The sequence below is a fragment of the Hyperolius riggenbachi genome, chromosome 12, assembly GCF_040937935.1.
Source record: "Hyperolius riggenbachi isolate aHypRig1 chromosome 12, aHypRig1.pri, whole genome shotgun sequence".
NCBI lineage: Eukaryota > Metazoa > Chordata > Amphibia > Anura > Hyperoliidae > Hyperolius > Hyperolius riggenbachi.
The window spans coordinates 215049869-215073455 of NC_090657.1; the positions used below are offsets into that span (position 1 = coordinate 215049869).

The 23587-nt window shown below is 44.7% G+C and overlaps 1 protein-coding gene across 1 annotated transcript in view; it reads right to left on the reverse strand.

The window, feature by feature from the left end:
* KIF19 (kinesin family member 19) overlaps positions 1 to 23587 on the reverse strand; it is a 166326-nt gene that overhangs the window by 41785 nt on the left and 100954 nt on the right. Inside the window, exons 8-11 of the mRNA XM_068263807.1 lie at positions 23020 to 23166; positions 20783 to 20905; positions 19107 to 19263; positions 18035 to 18209 (exon numbers count right to left, since the gene is read on the reverse strand). Coding sequence (XP_068119908.1) covers positions 18035 to 18209; positions 19107 to 19263; positions 20783 to 20905; positions 23020 to 23166 — 602 coding nt within the window. The remainder of the gene's footprint in view (positions 1 to 18034; positions 18210 to 19106; positions 19264 to 20782; positions 20906 to 23019; positions 23167 to 23587) is intronic.

The following is a 23587-nucleotide window of genomic DNA, read 5'->3' on the forward strand; positions in this document are numbered from 1 at the left end:
TTAGACCTACCTATGCCCATTTAGGATTAAGAAGTCGCTCTCTGTAGATAGGAAAAATCAGGGGGTATATCACCCCTCTGCCCGGGGTGGACACAAGTATTCTATGTAGTGAACAGAGGTGCCAAAAGACTAAAATGAACTAAAATTGTTAACAATTGCTTGGAAGGCAGTGGTGGACTTACCTCCTTAAAGGATACCCGAAGTGACATGTGACATGATGAGATAGACATGGTTATGTACAGTGCCTAACACACAAATAACTATGCTGTGTTCCTTTTTTCTTTCTCTGCCTGAAAGAGTTAAATATCAGGTATGTAAGTGGCTGACTCAGTCGTGACTCAGACAGGGACTACAGTGTGACCCTCACTGATAAGAAATTCCCCTTTTTATCTCTTTCTTGCTCTCAGAAGCCATTTTCTGCTAGAAAAGTGTTTTATAGTTGGAATTTCTTATCAGTGAGGGTCACACTTTAGTCACCTCCTGTCTGAGTCAGCCACTTACATGTAACCTGTAGACAAATCAATCCAGGCCATACACAGCAAGTTACAGGCTCACGATCCGAGACTTGACCAGGCTCAGCACAGAATCCAAGCCATAGAAGATAAGGGGGTTAAGGATGATAAGAACTACACTAAACTTGTGGAGGAAAATAAGCAGTTTCGTGACAAACTCCAGGACCTTGAAAATCGCTCACGCCGAAAAAATTTAAGAGTGGTGGGAGTTCCAGAATCGCTAGCAGCCCCAGCCCTTCGTGAACTTTCCATGGTCACAATATCAAAAGCCCTGGGATTTAAAAGGGCCCTCAAATTGGAGAGCTCATAGAGTTGGCCCCCCCATGAGTAGATACTGATAAAACGTCCACCACGCTTGGTTCTAGCCAGGTATGTTGATTTTCCTGAAAAGTCTGATCTTCTGCGCGCTTTCCGAGATCTGGGACAGCCGATTGAGTATCAAGGATCAAAAATATATGTCCGTTTAATGACTATTCACTGGAAGTTTCTAAAAAGCGCCAATTGTTTAATTCTGCATGCGCAAAATGTGTGGAGAAGAAATGGAAATTTGCCTTACAATACCCGGCTATATTACGGGTCACTGATGACTCAAATACCACACATACATTCAATTCACCAGCTGAAGCAATGTCCTTTTTGTATGGGGATTCTGATGTGTACATTAAAAAGGGGCGCTGGGAAAAAAGGTCGCGGGGTTTTAAACGATAAACATGGATAACGTTTAAAAATATAATGTACTATATTTCGTTTAAAAATAATGTTTTATAAAGTTATAAATCATTAAATAATGTGCATGAAATCGGCAATTGTGAAAACGTTAATCTTCCGTTTAAAAAGTGAAACGTATAATAACGTTTTAAAAAAAATTAGTAAGTAACCCTCCCTGTACCTACCCCTAACCCCTAGACCCCCTGGTGGTGCCTAAACCTAAGACCCCCCTGGTGGTGCCTAAACCTAAGACCCCCCTGGTGGTGCCCAAACCTAAGACCCCCCTGGTGGTGCCTAAACCTAAGACCCCCCTGGTGGTGCCTAAACCTAAGACCCCCCTGGTGGTGCCTAAACCTAAGACCCCCCCTGGTGGTGCCTAAACCTAAGACCCCCCTGGTGGTGCCTAAACCTAAGATCCCCCTGGTGGTGCCTAAACCTAAGATCCCCCTGGTGGTGCCTAAACCTAAGACTCCCCTGATGGTGCCTAAACCTAAGACCCCCCTGGTGGTGCCTAAACCTAAGACCCTCCTTAGTGATCACTGTATTGTGTGTAGAATAATGTTTTAGAAACAGTAAGGGATAAAATATATTACAATTTACGTTACGTATTGATCGCTTCATTTTGTGAATAATAATGTTTTACAAACAGTAAGGGATAACATTTAAAATAATGTTTTATTGAAATAGGAAACGTAAATCATCACAAGCAGTTATAAAACATTAAAAATCTTCGGGCGTTGTTGGAAAACGTTATTATTCTCGGGCGCCCTTTTTTCCTGTTTGGCGCCCAGTAAACAATATTTATTATGGGAGTGAATGGCGGCGCCCGATTTGTCCACTAGCCTCCTGCGCCCTTTTTTACTGTTTCCGATTCGGATACATGTGCTGGCTAATAACTGCTGAACTGAACAGTATTTGTATATTTAAGCAGCAGGGGGTGCTGTTACACAAAAAGAGAAATGTCTGAAATGCAGCCAATATGGGCAAATAGTTTTGAGTTATATTTGATAGAAGGGCTGTTAATTTTTGTATATCAATCTGATTACTTTTATGCTATTCTCTTGCTGTTGCCACTATTTAAAAGCCTTAAATAAGGAAGGGACTTGACTTTGGGGTTAGGAGAGGAGGTTGACATCCGGCGGGAAAAAAGTGAAGTCACAAGCATGCATTTTATTTTCTGTTGCTGGTCTTTTTTGCTGTTTCTGTTTCTTTTTTGCTGTTTTGGAAACTTTCTAAAAAAAACACAACAAGCTAAAAGATCCCTTAAGGGTCTCAAGTCAGAAAAGGGGATGCGTGTGGGTTTAGGAGTAGTTTATGGGTTTCTATTCATCTCTGGTTTCTCCAGGTATATGTCATTCCAATTGTTTGATTCCTACACTGTATGGTACAATTTAATATTGGTCAAATGGCGTTACATATAACATCCTGTGATCCTGGAAAGTGAAGGGGCTTCACTCCCCTGGCAAACGGTCTATGATATTACGGCATCTGAAGAAGCTGAAGTCAGGCATAGCTTTTCTTCAGGAATGTCACCTATCAGAGGAGCAATTTAAATACCGGTATATGAGGAAATCATCAGTGGGTCAGGTATACGGGTCTCCAGCTCAAGGTCGTAAGGCGGGCGGCCTTATTTACTTCATAAAAACATACAAGGGGAAGTCTCAAATGTAGTCGCAGATAAGGAAGGACGTTGGGCGAGTCTCCAATTAAAATTAGCAGGAGAAGCCATTACATTATTTAACGTTTACGCACCAACTGAAGAAGATAAATCCTTTTTTGCCTCTTTATTGACAGCTACTATTTTGCTTGGTCCTGCTAAGGTCATCCAAGGGGCGACTTTAATGCCCTTGCCAATAACCGGTAAGACAGATCACTAAAATCCCTTCCTAGCTCTTTAACACTTTATAAATCAGTCTTATTTCAGGATTATTTACAGTCCTCTGGTTTAAATGATAGCTGGAGGTTGCTACATCCTGATGGGGAAGAGTTCACTTTTCACTCAGCACCACATAATGTCTGGACGAGGCTAGACTATTTTTTGGTTTCTCCACAAGCTATGCCACAAGTTGCTAAGGCAACCATTTCTGATTTAGTAATATCAGATCATGCACCTATTCAAATTGAATATTCCACAGTAATCCCCAGAGGTACAGATATTATTTGGAAATTTCCTTCCTATTTATACGAAGATGAGGGATTTTCTCAGCTTCTACTTAAAGGGAACCAGAGAAGAAGCACCCTTGTGTATTTTACCATATATATCAGTAAGAACATTAGAGAAAACACTTACCATGCTCTCTGTTTCATCCTCACTGCTAAAAGTGTCTGTTAGCAGCTGTGATAAGAATCCCAGACTGAGCATTCAGTCTGGCTTTGCAGGGAATAATTATAGCTGAGTCATTATAGCAGAGCCACAAGGGGGCAGGCTTGGGCTTGAAAAGACACCAGAGAAGACAGACTCAGCTATAATCTTTCCGTAGCAAAGCCAGACTGAATGCTCAGTCGGGATTCTTATCAGAGGTGATAACAGTCAGATTAAACAGAGAACAATGAAACAAAGAGCAGATTAGGTGTTTACTGTCATGTTCCCACTGATTTATAAGGTAAAATACAAGAGGGTGCTTCATCTTTGGTTCTCTTTAATCGGTGGTGGGAATATAAAGAGGAAAACAAAGAACATGTTAAGGACATTTTCCTGTTTTGGGGGGCTGCTAAACCCACTATCTGGGGTAAAATTATCAGCTACATAGCAGGGAAGCGTAAACAATCACAAGAAGCATATACTAAATCGCTGTTTGATTTACGCTCCGCTCGCAAAGCATACCTTGATAACCCCTCTCCAGAACTCAGGATGGGTTGGCTGACAGCTAAATCTATCTCAGACGCAAATTTTAAAAAACGGAAATATACATCAAATCTTATAAAGACTTGTATTACTATCATTTTGGTAATAAAATGGGCACCCTCTTGTCAAAGTTAGCCAAACCTCCTTTCCAATCTACCGTAATTACGTCACTTCGCTCTCCTTCGGGCCAAATTTTAAACAATCCAAAGGAAATTAATTCTTGCTTTCGAGATTTTTACAGAGCTCTATCTACAAATTATCCTGAAAGTGGGTCTTCTGAGGAAAGGTTAGCCCCGCTATCTAAAGTCTCTTTGCCTAAATTATCAGAGGATGAATTATCTGAATTAAATGCCTCAGTCTCTGAAGGAGAGACTAGTGATGCTATCAAAGAATTAAAAAATAGGAAGCCTCCGGGCCCTGACGGGTTCACTCCTGAATTTTTAAACTCTTACGCCTTGAGCTGGTTCCTTATTTAAAATCGTTGTTTGATAAAATCTTAAAAAGAGGGAAAATATCCAAACTCTGCGAATGTGGCCTATATAAAGCTCCTACTCAAACCTGGCAAGGATCCGGCGCTACTGGGTTCTTACCGACCAATTTCACTAATCAATCAGGATTTAAAACTACTCTCCACAATTATGGCAGACTGACTAGCAAACATCCTCCCTAAGCTGATAAACCCAAATCAAGTCGGCTTTGTACGAAATCGTTCAGCAGTAGCCAACATACGCAAATTGCTTATAGTACAGGATTATGTAAGAGCCTACCCCAAATCATGCAAAAATCACGCAATTCTTCTAATAGATGCCGAAAAAGCCTTTGATAAAGTGAATTGGGGTTGGCTAAACCTGGTACTGGATAAAATGGGCTTTAGTGGCTCTATACACCGATTGATTATGGCGATGCATACAGATCCGGGAGCACGGGTATATACCCAAGGATTTTTATCTGACAATATAATTTCAGAAAAGGGAACCCGCCAGGTATGTCCGCTGTCCCCACTCTTATTTAATTTAGCGTTGGAACCAATGGCTAGGCAACAGAAAATAAGGGAATAGATATTAGGGGGAGCTTGGTATCACAGGCCATGTTCGCGGATAATGTACTGCTATTTTTAAATGACCCTAAAATTCAACTTTCCAGAGTACTCAATGTGATCCTGGAAGTTGGGAACCACAGTGGATTTAAAATAAATATTTCTAAAAGTGAACTTATGTTCCTATCATCTATAACGCCATCAATTGACAGGTCTCAGTCTCCGGTGAAAATGTGTACCCAGGTCACATGCCTGGGAATAAAGTTTCATAGGGTTATTGGCCAACTCTATGCGCTAAATTATCAACCCCTCATCTCGGACATCAAACGACAATTGCAAAGCTGGGAGGCATTGCCAATAAATCTCATGGGGAGAGCAGCTCTTATAAAATCAGTTAGTTTTGGAAGGTTGCTTTACCCACCCCAAACATTACCCTTGTTACTAAAACATTCGGATATAAAAGCTTTCTCACATTTTCTTTGGAGACGGGATTTTCTTTGGAGGTTAGGATAGCACTTTTTAAGCTTCATCTCCCAAAAGAGTGTGTGTGTGTGTGTGTGTGTGTGTGGGGGGGGGGGGGGGGTCTAGTGATTCCTGATATTCGTTGGTACAATCTATCTTGCTTAACTCAAAACTTAAGGGATTGGATAAATGGGACTAGTTTTTATTCTAACTACGCCCTTGAATCTTCCTTTGCAGAACCGTGGGATTTGACTGGTTTGTTACATACCTCATTAACCACTTGAGGACCTAGGGCTTTCTACCCCTTAAGGACCGGCCACTTTTTTTCCATTCAGACCACTGCAGCTTTCACGGTTTATTGCTCGCTCATACAACCTACCACCTAAATGAATTTTGGCTCCTTTTCTTGTCACTAATAAAGCTTTCTTTTGCTGCTATTTGATTGCTCCTGCGATTTTTACTTTTTATTATATTCATCAAAAAAGACATGAATTTTGGCAAAAAAATGATTTTTTTAACTTTCTGTGCTGACATTTTTCAAATAAAGTAAAATTTCTGTATACATGCAGCGCGAAAAATGTGGACAAACATGTTTTTGATAAAAAAAAAACCCATTCAGTGTATATTTATTGGTTTGGGTAAAAGTTATAGCGTTTACAAACTCTGGTGCCAAAAGTAAATTTTCCCATTTTCAAGCATCTCTGACTTTTCTGACCCCCTGTCATGTTTCATGAGGGGCTAGAATTCCAGGATAGTATAAATACCCCCCAAATGACCCCATTTTGGAAAGAAGACATCCCAAAGTATTCACTGAGAGGCATAGTGAGTTCATAGAAGATATTATTTTTTGTCACAAGTAAGAGGAAAATGACACTTTGTGAGAAAAAAAAAAAAAAAAGTTTCCATTTCTTCTAACTTGCGACATAAAAAAATGAAATCTGCCACGGACTCACCATGCCCCTCTCTGAATACCTTGAAGGGTCTACTTTCCAAAATGGGGTCATTTGTGGGGTGTGTTTACTGTCCTGACATTTTGAGGGGTTCTAAATTGTAAGCACCCCTGTAAAGCCTAAAGGTGCTCATTGGACTTTGGACCCCTTAGCGCAGTTAGGCTGCAAAAAAGTGCCACACATGTGGTATTGCCGTACTCAGGAGAAGTAGTATAATGTGTTTTGGGGTGTATTTTTACACATACCCATGCTGGGTGGGAGAAATATCTCTGTAAATGACAATTTGTTAATTTTTTTTACACACAATTGTCCATTTACAGAGATCTTTCTCCCACCCAGCATGGGTATGTGTAAAAATACACCACAAAACACATTATACTACTTCTCCTGAGTACGGCGATACCACATGTGTGGCACTTTTTTGCACCTTAACTGCGCTAAAGGGTCCAAAGTCCAAAGAGTACCTTTAGGATTTCACAGGTCATTTTGAGAAATTTCGTTTCAAGACTACTCCTCACGGTTTAGGGCCCCTAAAATGCCAGGGCAGTATAGGAACCCCACAAATGACCCTATTTTAGAAAGAAGACACCCCAAGGTATTCCGTTAGGAGTATGGTGAGTTCATAGAAGATTTAATTTTTTGTCAAAAGTTAGCGGAAAATGACACTTTGTGAAAAAACACAATTAAAATCAATTTCCGCTAACTTGTGACAAAAAATAAAATCTTCTATGAACTCGCCATACTACTAACGGAATACCTTGGGGTGTCTTCTTTCTAAAATGGGGTCATTTGTGAGGTTCCTATACTGCCCTGGCATTTTAGGGGCCCTAAACCGTGAGGAGTAGTCTTGAAACGAAATTTCTCAAAAATGACCTGTGAAATCCTAAAGGTACTCATTGGACTTTGGGCCCTTTAGCGCAGTTAGGGTGCAAAAAAGTGCCACACATGTGGTATCGCCATACTCGGGAGAAGTAGTACAATGTGTTTTGGGGTGTATTTTTACACATACCCATGCTGGGTGGGAGAAATACCTCTGTAAATGGACAATTGTGTGTAAAAAAAATCAAAAGATTGTCATTTACAGAGGTATTTCTCCCACCCAGCATGGGTATGTGTAAAAATACACCCCAAAACACATTATACTACTTCTCCCGAGTACGGCGATACCACATGTGTGGCACTTTTTTGCACCCTAACTGCACTAAGGGGCCCAAAGTCCAATGAGTACCTTTAGGATTTCACAGGTCATTTTTGTTTCAAGACTACTCCTCGCGGTTTAGGGCCCCTAAAATGCCAGGGCAGTATAGGAACCCCACTAATGACCCCATTTTAGAAGGAAGACACCCCAAGGTATTCCGTTAGGAGTATGGTGAGTTCATAGAAGTTTTTATTTTTTTGTCACAAGTTAGTGGAAATTGATTTTAATAGTTTTTTTTCACAAAGTGTCATTTTCCGCTAACTTGTGACAAAAAATAAAATCTTCTATGAACTCACCATACTCCGTACGGAATACCTTTGGGTGTCTTCTTTCTAGAATGGGGTCATTTGTGGGGTTCCTATACTGCCCTGGCATTTTAGGGGCCCTAAACCGTGAGGAGTAGTCTTGAAACCAAATGTCGCAAAATGACCTGTGAAATCCTAAAGGTACTCATTGGACTTTGGGCCCCTTAGCGTACTTAGGGTGTAAAAAAGTGCCACACAATGGGTACCGCCGTACTCAGGAGAAGTAGTATAATGCGTTTTGGGGTGTATTTTTACACATACCCATGCTAAGTGGGAGAAATATCTCTGTAAATGACAATTGTTTGGTTTTTTTTACACACAATTGTCCATTTACATAGAAATTTCTCCCACCCAGCATGGGTATGTGTAAAAATACACCCCAAAACACATTATACTACTTTTCCTGAGTACGGCGGTACCACATGTGTGACACTTTTTTGCAGCCTAGGTGCGCTAAGGGGCCCAACGTCCTATTCACAGGTCATTTTGAGGCATTTGTTTTCTAGACTACTCCTCGCGGTTTAGGGCCCCTAAAATGCCAGGGCAGTATAGGAACCCCACAAGTGACCCCATTTTAGAAAGAAGACACCCCAAGGTATTCTGTTAGGTGTATGACGAGTTCATAGAAGATTTTATTTTTTTGTCAAAAGTTAGCGGAAAGTGACACTTTGTGGAAAAAAACCAATAAAAATCAATTTCCGCTAACTTTTGACAAAAAATAAAATCTTCTATGAACTCGTCATACACCTAACAGAATACCTTGGGGTGTCTTTTTTTCTAAAATGGGGACACTTGTGGGGTTCCTATACCGCCCTGGCATTTTACGGGCCCAAAACCGTGAGTAGTCTGGAAACCAAATGTCTCAAAATGACTGTTCAGGGGTATAAGCATCTGCAAATTTTGATGACAGGTGGTCTATGAGGGGGCGAATTTAGTGGAACCGGTCATAAGCAGGGTGGCCTTTTAGATGACAGGTTGTATTGGGCCTGATCTGATGGATAGGAGTGCTAGGGGGGTGACAGGAGGTGATTGATGGGTGTCTCAGGGGGTGGTTAGAGGGGAAAATAGATGCAATCAATGCACTGGGGAGGTGATCGGAAGGGGGTCTGAGGGGGATCTGAGGGTTTGGCCGAGTGATCAGGAGCCCACACGGGGCAAATTAGGGCCTGATCTGATGGGTAGGTGTGCTAGGGGGTGACAGGAGGTGATTGATGGGTGTCTCAAGGTGTGATTAGAGGGGGGAATAGATGCAAGCAATGCACTGGCGAGGTGATCAGGGCTGGGGTCTGAGGGCATTCTGAGGGTGTGGGCGGGTGATTGAGTGCCCTAGGGGCAGATAGGGGTCTAATCTGATAGGTAGCAGTGACAGGGGGTGATTGATGGGTAATTAGTGGGTGTTTAGGGTAGAGAACAGATGTAAACACTGCACTTGGGAGGTGATCGGACGTCGGATCTGCGAGCGATCTATTGGTGTGGGTGGGTGATCAGATTGCCCGCAAGGGGCAGGTTAGGGGCTGATTGATGGGTGGCAGTGACAGCGGGTGATTGATGGGTGGCAGTGACAGGGGGTGATTGATGGGTGGCAGTGACAGGGGGTGATTGATGGGTGATTGATAGGTGATTGACAGGTGATTGACAGGTAATCAGTGGGTTATTACAGGGGAGAACAGATGTAAATATTGCACTGGCGAATTGATAAGGGGGGGTATGAGGGTAATCTGAGCGTGTAGGCGGGTGATTGGGTGCCCGCAAGGGGCAGATTAGGGTCTGATCTGATGGGTAACAGTGACAGGTGGTGATAGGGGGTGATTGATGGGTGATTGATGGGTAATTAGTGGGTGTTTAGAGGAGAGTAAACGCTGCGCTTGGGTGGTGATCTGATGTCGGATCTGCGGGCGATCTATTGGTGTGGGTGGGTAATCAGATTGCCCGCAAGGGGCAGGTTAGGGGCTGATTGTTGAGTGGCAGTGACAGGGGGTGACAGGGGGTGATTGATGGGTGATAGGTGATTGGCAGGTGATTGACAGGTGATCAGTGGGCTATTACAGGGAAGGATAGATGTAAATAATGCCCTGGCGAATTGATAAGGGGGGGGGGGGGTCTGAGGGTAATCTGAGCGTGTAGGCGGGTGATTGGGTGCCCGCAAGGGGCAGATTAGGGTCTGATCTGATAGGTAACAGTGATAGGGGGTGATTGATGGGTGATTGATGGGTAATTAGTGGGTGTTTAGAGAAGATAACAGATGTAAACAATACATTTGGGAGGTAATCTGACGGCGGGTTTGCGGGCGATCTAATGGTGTGGGTGGGTGATCAGATTGCCTGCAAGGGGCAGGTTAGGGGCTGATTGATGGGTGGCAGTGACAGGGGGTGATTGATGGGTGATAGGTGATTGACAGGTGATCAGTGGGTTATTACAGGGAAGAACAGATGTAATGAATGCACTGGTGAATTGATAAGGGGGGGTCTGAGGGCAATCTGAGCGTGTGGGCGGGTGATTGGGTGCCCGCAAGGGGCAGATTAGGGTCTGATCTGATAGGTAAAAGTGACAGGTGGTGATAGGGGGTGATTGATGGGTGATTGATGGGTAATTAGTGTGTGTTTAGAGGAGAGAATAGATGTAAACAATGGATTTGGGAGGTGATCTGATGTCGGATCTGCGGGCGATCTATTGGTGTGGGGGGGTGATCAGATTGCCCGCAAGGGGCAGGTTAGGGGCTGATTGATGGGTGGCAGTGACAGGGGGTGATTGATGGGTGATTGACGGGTGATTGACGGGTGATTGACAGGTGATTGACAGGTGATCAGGGGGGATAGATGCATACAGTGCATGGGGGGGGGTCTGGGGGGGGGTCTGGGGAGAATCTGGGGGGTGGGGGGGTGATCAGGAGGGAGCAGGGGGCAGGGGGGGGGGGGTATAAAAAAAAATAGCGTTGACAGATAGTGACAGGGAGTGATTGATGGGTGATTAGGGGGGTGATTGGGTGCAAACAGGGGTCTGGGGGGTGGGCAGGGGGGGGTCTGATGGGTGCTGTGGGCGATCTGGGGCGGGGGGGGGAGAAAATCAGTGTGCTTGGTGCAGACTAGGGTGGCTGCAGCCTGCCCTGGTGGTCCCTCGGACATTGGGACCACCAGGGCAGGAGGCAGCCTGTATAATACACTTTGTAAACATTACAAAGTGTATTATCAGAATCAGAATCAATTTATTTTCGCCAAGTAAGTTTGCACCTACAAGGAATTTGTCTTGGCAGTTGCTTAACAAACACAAACAAAAAACAATACAAGGACAGACAGTGTGAATATTACAAGTTAAGGACATTATAAGTATAGTGGCAGTAAGCAATGTGAGAATTGTTCATGTTTAGTTCTGTGCAGATTACTTTCAGTCCTAGCAGCTCTAACGTGGTTCAGCATTAAGTATGGCTACCGCTTGAGGAAAAAAACTGTTCCTGTGTCTGGAGGTTTTGGTAGCGATTGACCGGAATCTTACTCCTGAAGGCAAGAGTTGGAAGATGGAGTGAGCTGGGTGAGAGGGGTCAGAGGCAATTTTGGTCGCTCTCTTTCTGCACCTGCTAGTGTAAAGATCCTGCAGGGAAGGTAAGCTACAGCCAATTATCCTTTCCGCTGATCGGATGATGCGCTGCAGCCTCCCCTTTTCTAATGCTGAGCAGGAGCCGAACCATACAGTCATGGATGATGTTATGGTGGATTCGATGATTGCAGTGTAGAACTGCACCATTAGCTTTTGAGGTAGGCCAAACTTTTTCAGCTGCCGCAGATGGTACATTCTCTGTTGTGCTTTCTTGACAATAGTGGCAGTGTTGTTGTCCCATTTTAAGTCGTTTGAGATCGTGGACCCAAGAAACTTGAATGACTCTACTTGGGTTATTGTGGATCCATTTATGGTTAAGGGGAGGTGCTGGGGGGGAGATCTCCTAAAGTCTATTATCATCTCCATGGTTTTGAGAGCATTTAGTTCTAAGTTGTTGCTGCTGCACCAGGAGGAAAGCTGTCCCACCACATGCCTGTATGCAGACTCGTCCCCGTTTTGAATGAGACCAACAACTGTTGTGTCGTCTGCAAACTTCAGAACCTTAACAGATGGATCTGTGGAGATGCAGTCATTGGTGTAAAGTGAGTACAGCAGTGGGGAAAGCACACAGCCCTGGGGTGCACCAGTACTGACTGTCAGAGAGCTTGATGTGAGTTTACCAAGTCTGACACGCTGTCTTCTGTCGGTTAAGAAGTCGGTTATCCATTTGCAGAGGGATTCAGGTATGTGTAGCTGGGAGAGCTTGCTGTGCAGCAGTGATGGAATTATGGTATTAAATGCAGAGCTGAAATCTATAAATAAAATCCTGGTGTAGGTTCCTGGGTTATCTAAATGCTGTAGTACATAATGCATACACATGTTCACGGCATCGTCTGCGGATATGTTAGGTCTGTAGGCAAATTGCAAAGAGTCCAGCAGGGGATCTGTGATGGATTTCAGATAAGTCATTATCAGTTTTTCAAATGCTTTCATGACCAGTGATGTCAGGGCAACAGGCCTGTAATCATTTAAACATGTAGGTTTTGTTTTTTTTTGAATTGGTACAATAGTTGCGCATTTAAAACAGATAGGAACAATTGAGAGTTCTAGAGATGCTTTGAATAGGTCTGTAAATACAGGCGCTAATTGGTCGGCACAGAGATTCAAGCATTTCGCAGACACAGCGTCTGGTCCCATTGCTTTCCTGGTGTTTTGTTTTTTAAAGAGTCTATTTACATCTGATTGGCATATTGTTAGAGCATGCACATCTGGGGACAGGTCAATAGATTGTGTCTGGCCTCCTGTGTTGTGTAGTTGCTGAGGCACCGCAGGGGGTGGAGACGTTGGCTGGCAGGAAGAGTGTTCAGTTTGCCTGTGGCAGAGATGCAAATTGACTTGTTGTGTTTGGCTTTTGTTAGTAGTGTCAAACCTGCAATAAAATGTATTCAGTTCATCTGCAAGCTGCAGGTTATGTAGTGAGGGGGGAGGAGATTTCTTCCTGTAGCTGGTAATTTCATGTAGAGATTTCCATATTGTGGATGAGTCTGCGTTAGAAAAATTTTCCTCAAGTTTTTGAGAATAATCTTTTTTTGCGGCGGTAATGGCTCTCTGCAGTTTGTATTTTGCAGCTTTGTAGAGGACTTTATCGCCTGTACGATGTGCCCTTTCTTTATCGAGGCGCAGCTTCCTAAGATGTGATGTGAACCAGGGTTTATCGTTATTGTACCTGGTGCACTTTTTTGTGGGGATGCAGGACTCTTCACAAAAGGTAATATATGATGTCACAGCGTCAGTGTATTCATTTAGGTCACTGGAGGATTCTTTAAATAAATTCCAGTCAGTTAAATCAAAGCAGCTCTGCAGTTTTTCTACAGCTTCACTAGTCCATTTCTTAACTGTGGTCACTACAGGTTTGGCAGTTTTTAGTCTTTGGATGTATGTTGGGATAAGCTGTATAACAGCATGATCAGAGTTCCCCAAAGCTGCCCTGCTGACAGAGTAATACGAGTCCTTAGTCGTAGTGTAACAGTGATCAAGTGTCTTACCTTCTCTAGTTGCGCTTGTGACATGTTGCTTGTATTTGGGGAGTTCTTTGGAAAGATTAGCACTGTTGAAATCCCCTAGTATGATAAAAAAAGAATCTGGGTACTCCCTTTCCACCTCAGTGATTTGATCTGCGAGATCTTGGAGCGCAGGCTGCATACATGTTTGTGGAGGGATGTACACAGCAGCCAAAATAAATGAAGAAAACTCACGGGGTGAATAATAGGGTTTGCAGTTTATGAAGAGTGTTTCCAGCCCAGCCGAGCATGTCCTCTTAATAACTGTGACATCCGTGCACCACCTATCATTAATATAGAAACAGAGTCCTCCACCTTTGGTTTTGCCAGAAGTAAGTGGGTCCCGGTCAGATCTGTAGAGTGTGAATCCATTAATCGGCAGAGCGTTGTCTGGAATAAGCTCAGATAGCCAAGTTTCTGTGAAGCAAATAGCCGCAGAGAGATAAAAGTCCTTCTTTGTTCTGATCAGTAGTTGAAGCTCATCTAGTTTGTTGCATATGGACCTGACATTAGAGAGTAGGATTCCAGGTAGTGGAGAGCGCAGTCCTCTGCGTCGAAAGCGAGTCTGGATCCCGGAGCGTTTCCCTCTTCTTCTAAGCCTCACTGCCTGGTTCAGCACTGTAGCTCCACTGGTCAGAATCCCCAGAAGATCAAGAGTAGATGAAATATCCAGGGGTAGATTATATTTAGCTAAGTTCCGAATGCTCAGTAGTTGTTCACTGGTGAAGGTTATCCGGGTTGGGTTGCACAAGGCAATGTTGAAAAACAAAAATACATAAAACAAACATAGAAAGACAGAGCAAGCTGCCGAGGCTGCCATCTCCACCTCCTTTGTATGCGGCGATCGTCGGGTTAACATCCCGCCGGCGCTTCCGTATGGCCGGCGGGATGTTGCGGCGAGTGAGCGGCGACAGGCGGAGGCGGAGGATCGCGTCACGGATGACGCGATCGCTCCGCCCATGCCCAAACAAGGACCGCCGCCATTTGTCAATACGGCGGTCCTTGCGGCGTCTGCTTCCCGGCCGCCATTTGTCTATACGGCGGTCGGGAAGTAGTTAACAGATTTTCCCTCTGAAATAAAATCAAGTAGAATCGTGAAAGACACAGTGATAGCTTGGAGAGAACTCTGCAAATTATTTCTTGCACCCTGCCATGTGTCAAACTATATGCCATTATGGGGTCTTCCAGGGTTTCAGGCTAGTATTGCCCATGGTGGCTTTCTCAAATGGGAGGAAAAAGGGATAAAAAGACTTGGGAACCTTATTGATTTAAGGGAAGGCAGGCAAATGTCTTTTCAAGAAGTCAAGTCCAAATATGGAATCCCCAAACAGCACTTTCTATATTATGGTCAATTGCAGTCATATGTCCGAGATGAGGGAGGTAAGTCTCCTTTGATATATTCATTGAAAGAGTTTGACAGATTTCTTTCTCCACATACTAACAAGTTATCTTTGACAAAGACACAATCTAGCCTGCAGCAAATTTGTATCTTGGCTAAAGCTTTAAACAATTTGACAGGGTGGTCGAGGGATATTCCGGGGGAGGATATAGAAAAAAAAAAATTATTGAAGGGTATGGTATGTCTTAGAAATTAATTTCGGGGGAAAACTGGAGAAAATCACAGCTAAAACGTATCCACAGAGCTAAATACGCATTTAACATAAAATATTAAATCCCTCCTTCTCATTACTCTCCTGTACACCCTAAATGTGCCCTACCGGAAGCGGATTTGTTCCATTGTTTATGGACATGCCCGGTGATCTCAGCTTTTTGGAACAAAGTAGCGCATTATATTGATATAGTTTGCAAAACCAAGCTAGAAATTAATCCGCTATTGATGCAATTTCATTATAGCCCTCCAAATGTCCCTTCCTTGCGGAATCCCTCGGCCCCCAATGCCAGTATATCTAAACTTGCACACCTAATAGTAATGGCCGCTCGTAAGGTGATTTTTAACAAATGGATTTATCCTAGTGCCCCTACAGTGTGGGACCTCAAGGAAGAACTTATCCATCTCTTTAGCATGGACAGGCTGGAAGCTCTAACACATAAAGATAAAAAAACGAAGACATTTTTCAAAATCTGGAGACAGTTTATTCTGAGTAGGGGTGGGACGGCGAATCCGGCGAATCCACGAATCCCTCGAATATTGAGAAATATTCGAGATTTGTGGATTCGAATCCCGACGCCATTTCCCCCTTAACGAATCCGCCGAATCCCGCTTCCTCCCTCCCTCCCTGCATACCAGCAGCATTGACTGGAAGAGACCCGGATCTAGAAAATCGGCGGCGGCAGGCTCTCACGGTTACTATTAGTGGCGGTATCCTCCAGTTCTTCTGCAGCAGTGAGCGGCTCCATGACGTCACCCAGCAAGATACAGCGCCTGACTCTGCGTGTAACCATGGAGAGGACGCAGGGGGCGCTGATGAGTGACGTCATGGAGCCGCTCGCTGCTGCAGAAGAAGAACTGGAGGATACCGCCACTAATAGTAAGCATGACAGCCTGCCGCCGTCGCTCTTCTAGATGCGGGTCTCTCCTCCGCCGCTGCTGCTGGTATATAGGGAGGGAGGGTCTCCTCCTCCATAAAACTCATTCTTCTGCCCCCAGAGTCCCCCACAGCCTTGACACATTCCCCCACATTAGAACTTTCTCCATTTCTGCCCCCTCCACCGGGAGCCCTGCCTACTCGCACACTTGGGATGGACCGGGACTTACAGGACAGTATGTAAACAGATAAATAAACCCGGTATGTATTTACTATTTAGAGAATTTAGCCTAAATGCCCCCTCACCTGTGTGTAATCTAATTGCCCCTTACCTGTGTGTAATCTAATTGCCCCTCACCTGTGTGCAATCTAATTGCCCCTTACCTGTGTGTAATCTAATTGCCCCTCACCTGTGTGCAATCTAATTGCCCCCTCACCTGTGTCTAATCACAAGTTGTAATTTGATGGCTAGCTATACTCAAGGCACCTATACCTAACTAGCTACACTGAATGCCCCTATACCTAACTAGCTATACTGAGGGTCCCTATACCTAACTAGCTATACTGAGGGTCCCTATACCTAACTAGCTATACTGAGGGTCCCTATACCTAACTAGCTACACTGAATGCCCCTATACCTAACTAGCTATACTGAATGCCCCTATACCTAACTAGCTATACTGAGGGTCCCTATACCTAACTAGCTACACTGAATGCCCCTATACCTAACTAGCTATACTGAGGGTCCCTATACCTAACTAGCTACACTAAATGCCCCTATACCTAACTAACTTTAAAGAAGGCCCCTATACCTTGCTAGCTATACTAAAGGCCCCTATGCTTTGCTAGCTTTATTAAAGGCATCTATACCTAACTAGCTATACTGAAGGCACCTATACCTAACTAGCTATACTGAAGGCACCTATACCTAACTAGCTATACTGAAGGCACCTATACCTAACTAGCTATACTGAAGGCACCTATGCCTAGCTAGCTATACTGAAGGCACCTATGCCTAGCTAGCTATACTGAAGGCACCTATACCCAGCTAGCTATACTGAAGGCACCTATGCCTAACTAGCTATACTGAAGGCACCTATACCTAATTAGCTATACTGAAGGCACCTATACCTAACTAGCTATACTGAAGGCACCTATGCCTAGCTAGCTATACTGAAGGCACCTATACCCAGCTAGCTATACTGAAGGCACCTATGCCTAGCTAGCTATACTGAAGGCACCTTTACCTAGCTACCTATAGTGTGAGCACCTAGCCTGCCTACCTATACTGTGGGCAACTATTCCACGGATCGCAGGATTCGTTAGATTCGGGATTCGAAAGGTTCGAGATATTCGAGAACCTTTTTAGATTCGGATTCGTATTCGGATTCGAAGAAATTGTGGATTCGTCCCATCCCTAATTCTGAGGTCTTTTTCCAAAAGAGAATTAATTGAGATTGTGTCTCCCTTCTAAGACACCAAGTGGTATTTGACAGAGCAATTGATGGGTACGCTAGGGAAATTAGAGTTGACATAATTGTTGATCTATCTACAAAAAGGGAAACCGGAGATGACAGGGGTGGTGGGAGGTTAGGGAGGAAGGGGTTAAAAGTGCTTTGTCTAAAATGCAACCTTATCTTGACCAGTGTGATGTATTGTAGGATGACGTGCGAATATACCCTTATTTTGTTATATGTTCACGGTGTCTTCATGATAAAGAAGTTATTTTATCTTTCTTGTATAACTTTTGATATACTTCTGTAAACAAAATTTTTGAAATTGCTGGACAAAGAGAAAATTCAAATAAAATTTGTTATAAAAAGCCCTTACTGACTGAAGAGGCGGGGCCGAAGTATAAAAGACAAATATATGAGACGCACATCAATTCACTGCGTTAAGGCTCTATAAAACATCCATGTTTTAATCCTTCAGAAGACTTACTCTGCGATGATGAGAAAATGGCGGGAGGTCTCCATCTGTATCTCCATGTGTTGGCTCTCCAGGTCCATCAGTTGCCGCCTGATGTCCATCTGTTCCCTGAAGGCCCTTATCAGCTGCTCGCGGAGCTGGTCCATCTCTCTCCGATCATACGGTAATGTGTGGAGCTGGACCTCAGCTGGACAGAGAATAGAGAATGGGCTGAGTTATGATAGATGAGGCTGGGCAAAGTCAAATTGCGGTTTACATTACAGACTACAAATTAATGAAGAAACTCTTGATGTCTGGAGGTGGAAGGCCTGCTAAATAGTCACGCTCCTGAACTCCAAATACTAGAACTTTCATTGTCAGCCTGACCTGCAGGAGATTAATGCAATATATGATTAATTAAAGTGATTATGGTTCTCAGATTACACTGGGGTTATACTATAAGAACAACAAATAGTACACAAGAAGTCCTGACTGAAAACAAAGTAAAAATGGTAAGTTTGTGTTCCACACAGGTAAGATTGACCATAAACTGTGCAGAATGGAACAATGGAACTGCAAATCGTATTTCAGCTGTGTCTACTAACACAGGCCGTGTTGCAGTCAGATTGTACAGAGAATTTTGTAGTGTGTGGCCAGAAGAGACCTGCCCTGCAAGGCAAAACCAAGACTCAGAATTTCTGTAGGGCACCAAACCATAGTGACAATCTGAAGGGCACCAAACCATAGTGTCAGCCTGAAGGGTACCAAAGCATAGTGATGGCCTAGAGGGGAACCATATTGATGTCCTGAAGGGTACCAGTGACAACTTACAAGATACCTTGTAGGGTATGAGAAAATAGGTACTCCCTCTAGGGTACCAAACCATAATGGCTGCCTGTAGGGCGCCAAACCATAGTGACTGCCTGCAATGTGTCAAACCATAATGACTGCCTGCGGGGTGCCAAATCATAATCACTGCCTGCAGGATGCCAAACCATAGTGACTGCCTGCAGGGTGCCAAACCATCACCACTGATGCAGAGGCCAGGAATCCCATCATGCCCTTAGGCGTACATACCCACACTTTGGACCATCAGCAGAATTACCTTGAATGTTGCGGATGTCCCCCCTCTCGCCCCTCATCTGCTTCAGGCCTTGCTCATCAATCTTCTCCTTCAGCCGCTGGATCTCGTTCCTGAGGTCAGAGATGATGCTGGTGTACTGGGAGATGTGGTATGAGACATTGAAGAGATTTCTCTTCACCTGGTGGACAGCAGAGGAAGTGCAGCAGAGAGAGTAACATTTGACGAAAAGGGAACGTAAAGGCTAGGCTAAGGGGCTTATGAGCGCACGGAAGAAGAACCAGGTATAGCCACCGTGTGTTTTTACAGGTACCCTTTAATAAAAATTGTATGCATGTTGGATTTGGATCCAATCCTCTTCCCACCATTTTGATGGATCCACTTTTCAAGGTGCATACAATTTGCATGCAAGCAAGATTTTTTGCATGAACTGACCATCCTTAAAGTGAACCCATGGTGAGAGCGATATGGAGGTTGCCATATTTATTTCTTTTTAAACAATAGCAGTTGCCCGGCAGCCCTGCTGATCTATTTGGCTGCAGTGGTGTCTGAATCACACCAGAAACAAGCATGCAGCTAATCTTGTCAGATCTGAAAATAATGTCAGTAACGCCTGATCATGGTTGTTCAGGGTCTATGGCTAAAAGTATTAGAGGCAGAGGGTCAGCAGGGTTGCCAGGCAACTGGTATTGCTTAAAAGGAAATAAATATGGCAGCCTCCATATCACATCCAGTTTGGGTTCGCTTTAAGCCAAGTACACCCATCCAATCTTGATTGGACAATTTTGCCACCTTCATGTAGTACGAGAGCTTACTTGCACAATCGGTCCATAGTATTCAATATTTATTTGCGCCTACACTCTATCCCCTCTGCTATCAAGGCATTTTTTATTGGCCTGAGGAAGCGGCCATGACCCGTAAAACGCGTTGTCAGAGTGCTTTTTGAATTACAAAAAAAAACTTTTTTCCAGCTGAACTGGTGTCTATATCGTCTGGAGAGGTAAGCGATTACCTCTATTTTTATTATATAATTTTTTATTTATATTTAAAAATACTAAATTAGAACATAGTATTCAAAATCTATTTGCCCTCATGCTATATGGAAATGGTAAAATTGGCCAATCAAGATTGGATGTGTGTGCATGCAACTTTACATTCCAACAATTGAAACAGTTCATTTCAACTCCCCGGTGCTTAGTGCCGAAACAGGGCGTCGTCATAGCAGCAATGCCATATGCTGCACGCCCCGCGTAACAGTTGCCAGACACCGAATTGCATCTCCCTCCGAGTGGCGACCACTCGGAGGGGGAATAGTATTTAACCCCGTCGGGGAGTTTAGCGGCAGCAGGGAGAACCGTCATTCGACTCTTCCCGCGCCAAACTGCCCGGCGCCAAGATAACATGTACCCCAGCAATACATACAGCAAAAAAACAAGAACGTCTATCCTAGGGATGATCAAAGAGATGCAAATACTTCCCAGTTTATGCAAATTTTTATTCAAATATATGCAGTTTGAAAATGGACCAATCCAGTTAAACCCAGATTTAAATGGATTGGTCCATTTTGCAGCTGCATATATTTGCATCAACTCGGAGGTATTTGCATATCATTGATCATCCCTAGTCTATCCCAAGAAAAAAAACAAAAAAATGTTTTTGCCGACAATTGCACATATTTCTGTAGGTCAGTGTGTACTCACCCTCGTCTTGATATTTTTGGCACGGTCGGCGTAGGCAAGTGTGTTTCGCGATTCTTCAAAACCGCTGCTGGCGGGACTGATGTGAGCGATCATTACCGTACGGCTGTTCCCGCCCAGAGAGTCCTGCGAACGGGATGGAGAAAACGTACAGAACTTGAGCAAATCTCACGGTTACAGAACAAGAGTTATTTTTGGAAATGGTAACAACATTCACCTCAGTATCTAAGTGACCCCCAAGTGGCCTGAGATAAAATGTATACAGCTCTAAAAGACAGACTTACATTTTTTTATTTTAGATAGAAGGGTTAATTAAAAGGAGAGCTATAGTCTCAGATCAGCTCCTAACGGGAGGGCTAAGGAGGAGAACAACACGATTGGCTGAGACAATCCAGCACTCCAGATCTCTTGGCAATGCATTGGGGGAGGCTGAACACACCTTATATTCTAGGCCAGCCTTTCTCAAGCTTTTTACCCTGGAGGAACCCTGCAAATAACTTTTGGATCTCAAGGAACCCCTGCAAACAATTTGTGATCTTGAGGAACCCCTGCAGTTATTTTTCAGGAGGCATGGTCTTTAAAAAGAGACACTGTAACACCAAAAAGTTCCCCTGGGGGGTAGCCTCAGGGTCCCAATGAGGCTTCCCACGCCGTCCTCTGTCCCTCGGGGGTCTCGCAGCAGCCCCCTGAAAAGCGGCCCGACAAATCCGTCAGCTTGTTCAATATTTACCTTTCCCGGCTCATGCGCAGGCGCTGTTGCGGCTTTCGACTCCGAAGTAGACGGAAATACCCGATCTCAATCGGGACCGCTCTACTGCGCAGGCGCCGGAGACTTGCGCCTGCGCAGTAGAGCAGACCCGGTGGTGATCGGGTATTTCCGCCTATTTTGGAGCCGAGAGCGGTTACAGCGCCTGCGCATGAGCCGGGAAGGTAAATATTGACGTTACCGCTGTTTGGAGGGCTGCAGCGAGACCCCCGAGGGACGGAGGACGGCGTGGGAAGCCTCATTGGGACTCTGAGGCTTCCCCCTCCCGAGGTGAGCGCCACCCATGGGAACTTTTTGATCTTACAGGTTTTCTTTAAAAATAAGTGAGGCTGTTAATTTCACTACCCTCTATTACACTGCCACTCATTATACTGTGATCATCACTATTCTGACCCACAATTTTTAGTGCTTCTTTTTACAGAACCCCCTATAATAATGTTCTTTATAATACTTCCCCCACGATGGGGGAAAATGCCAAGGAACCCTTGCAGAGTACTCAAGGAACCCTGGGTGGGAAAGACTGTTCTAGGGAGAGACAACCATGACTGGGCACCTCGTCCACGAACACTCTAGAGCAGGGGTCTCAAACTTAATTTACCTGGGGGCCGCAGGAGGCAAAGTCAGGATGAGGCTGGGCCGCATAAGGAATTTCACAATCGCGGCGCATCGCCGCCTCTGCCCGCCCCTCTCACTCTTTCTTCACAGAGAGGGGCGGGGAGAGGCGGCGATCCGTGCGGCGATTGACATCAGGAGGGGCAGAGCTGAAGCTGAAAGCTCTGCCCCTTCCAGGAAATGCCGGCGGATTGCCCCCCAAGCGATTTGGGGGCTCTGCAGCCCTCGTTTAGCGGCGGGGTTGCAGCGGATTACTTGGAAGCACTGAAGCGAACTATAAGGAAGCTTTTGCCAGCAAGGGTCACAAAATATTGTATCGAGGGCAGCAAATGGCCCGCGGGCCGCGAGTTTGAGACCCCTGCTCTAGAGTGTGTACAAGAGTAAAGGTGGCCATACATCACTCATACTTGGCGGACGACTGACCATCTGATAAAAATCTGTGCCGTCAAGAGCGTGCCTGATCGACAATGAGACCAATTTCAGGCCGACTTGCTTGATTGTGTGCGTGGCGGTAATGGTGTGCGATATCAGGATGAGTGTCAAATGCGGCGGAATCCCCTCACGATGTCCCCCTAGTGTAAATGTGCCCCCATGTGTGCATTTATACTAAACCTGTCCGTTGTTGCCAACCGCGCAGTGCCCATCCGTCTTGTCTTGCTGCCAGTGATGTCACGCGCGCCATGTGTTATACACCAACAGTATGTGAGGCGCAAATGGAGGAAGCGGAAGACAGATAAGCATTGCAGCAGGCGACAGCAGACAGACATTTAGCTCAGCACAAATGACTTCCTGTCCAGTTTCCTTACAGCGCATGCCATTGGCACAGGAGCACGTGTTTTGCAGATATGGAAGAAGGAGGTACCTTTAGGAGTCGCGTCAGCTTGCTGTCCCGATAGTTGACGTACTTGTTTCCGCCTCGGTCGCTCAAAGCATTGATGCAGTTTCCGAGGGCTAGCAGCGAGCGGTTAATGTGGGCCCCTTCCTTCATCCTCTGGCCCCGATTCTGAGTCTGCACAGAGAGGATACAATAAAAGTGTCAGCCATGCTATCCAAACACTGCAATCCACCCCCTATATAAATGAATAAATGGCACAAGCATGAGGCCCCTGTTGCATTAGCAGGGTAAACCTGCGTTGCATAAGCCTGTTTTGCTGTAAGAGGGCGGAAAAGCAATGAAAGTCTATGGGGAATTTCACATTTATTTCGGTCCATTGTTGTGCACCAGAAGTATCCGATCCAACGCAAGGCAATTACCGCAAGCACTGTGCTTAGCTTCTTACCGACGGCCTAACGCCAATAGGCATCAAGTCCTGGGGCGGGGTTTTGCAGGGGCTTTCGCCCGCCGATGTGCACGCATCCCCTCTTGAATGATGCGCCGTCATCAATCTAACAGCAGCGATTGCCACAATTAGACTGTTAGACAGCAAAAC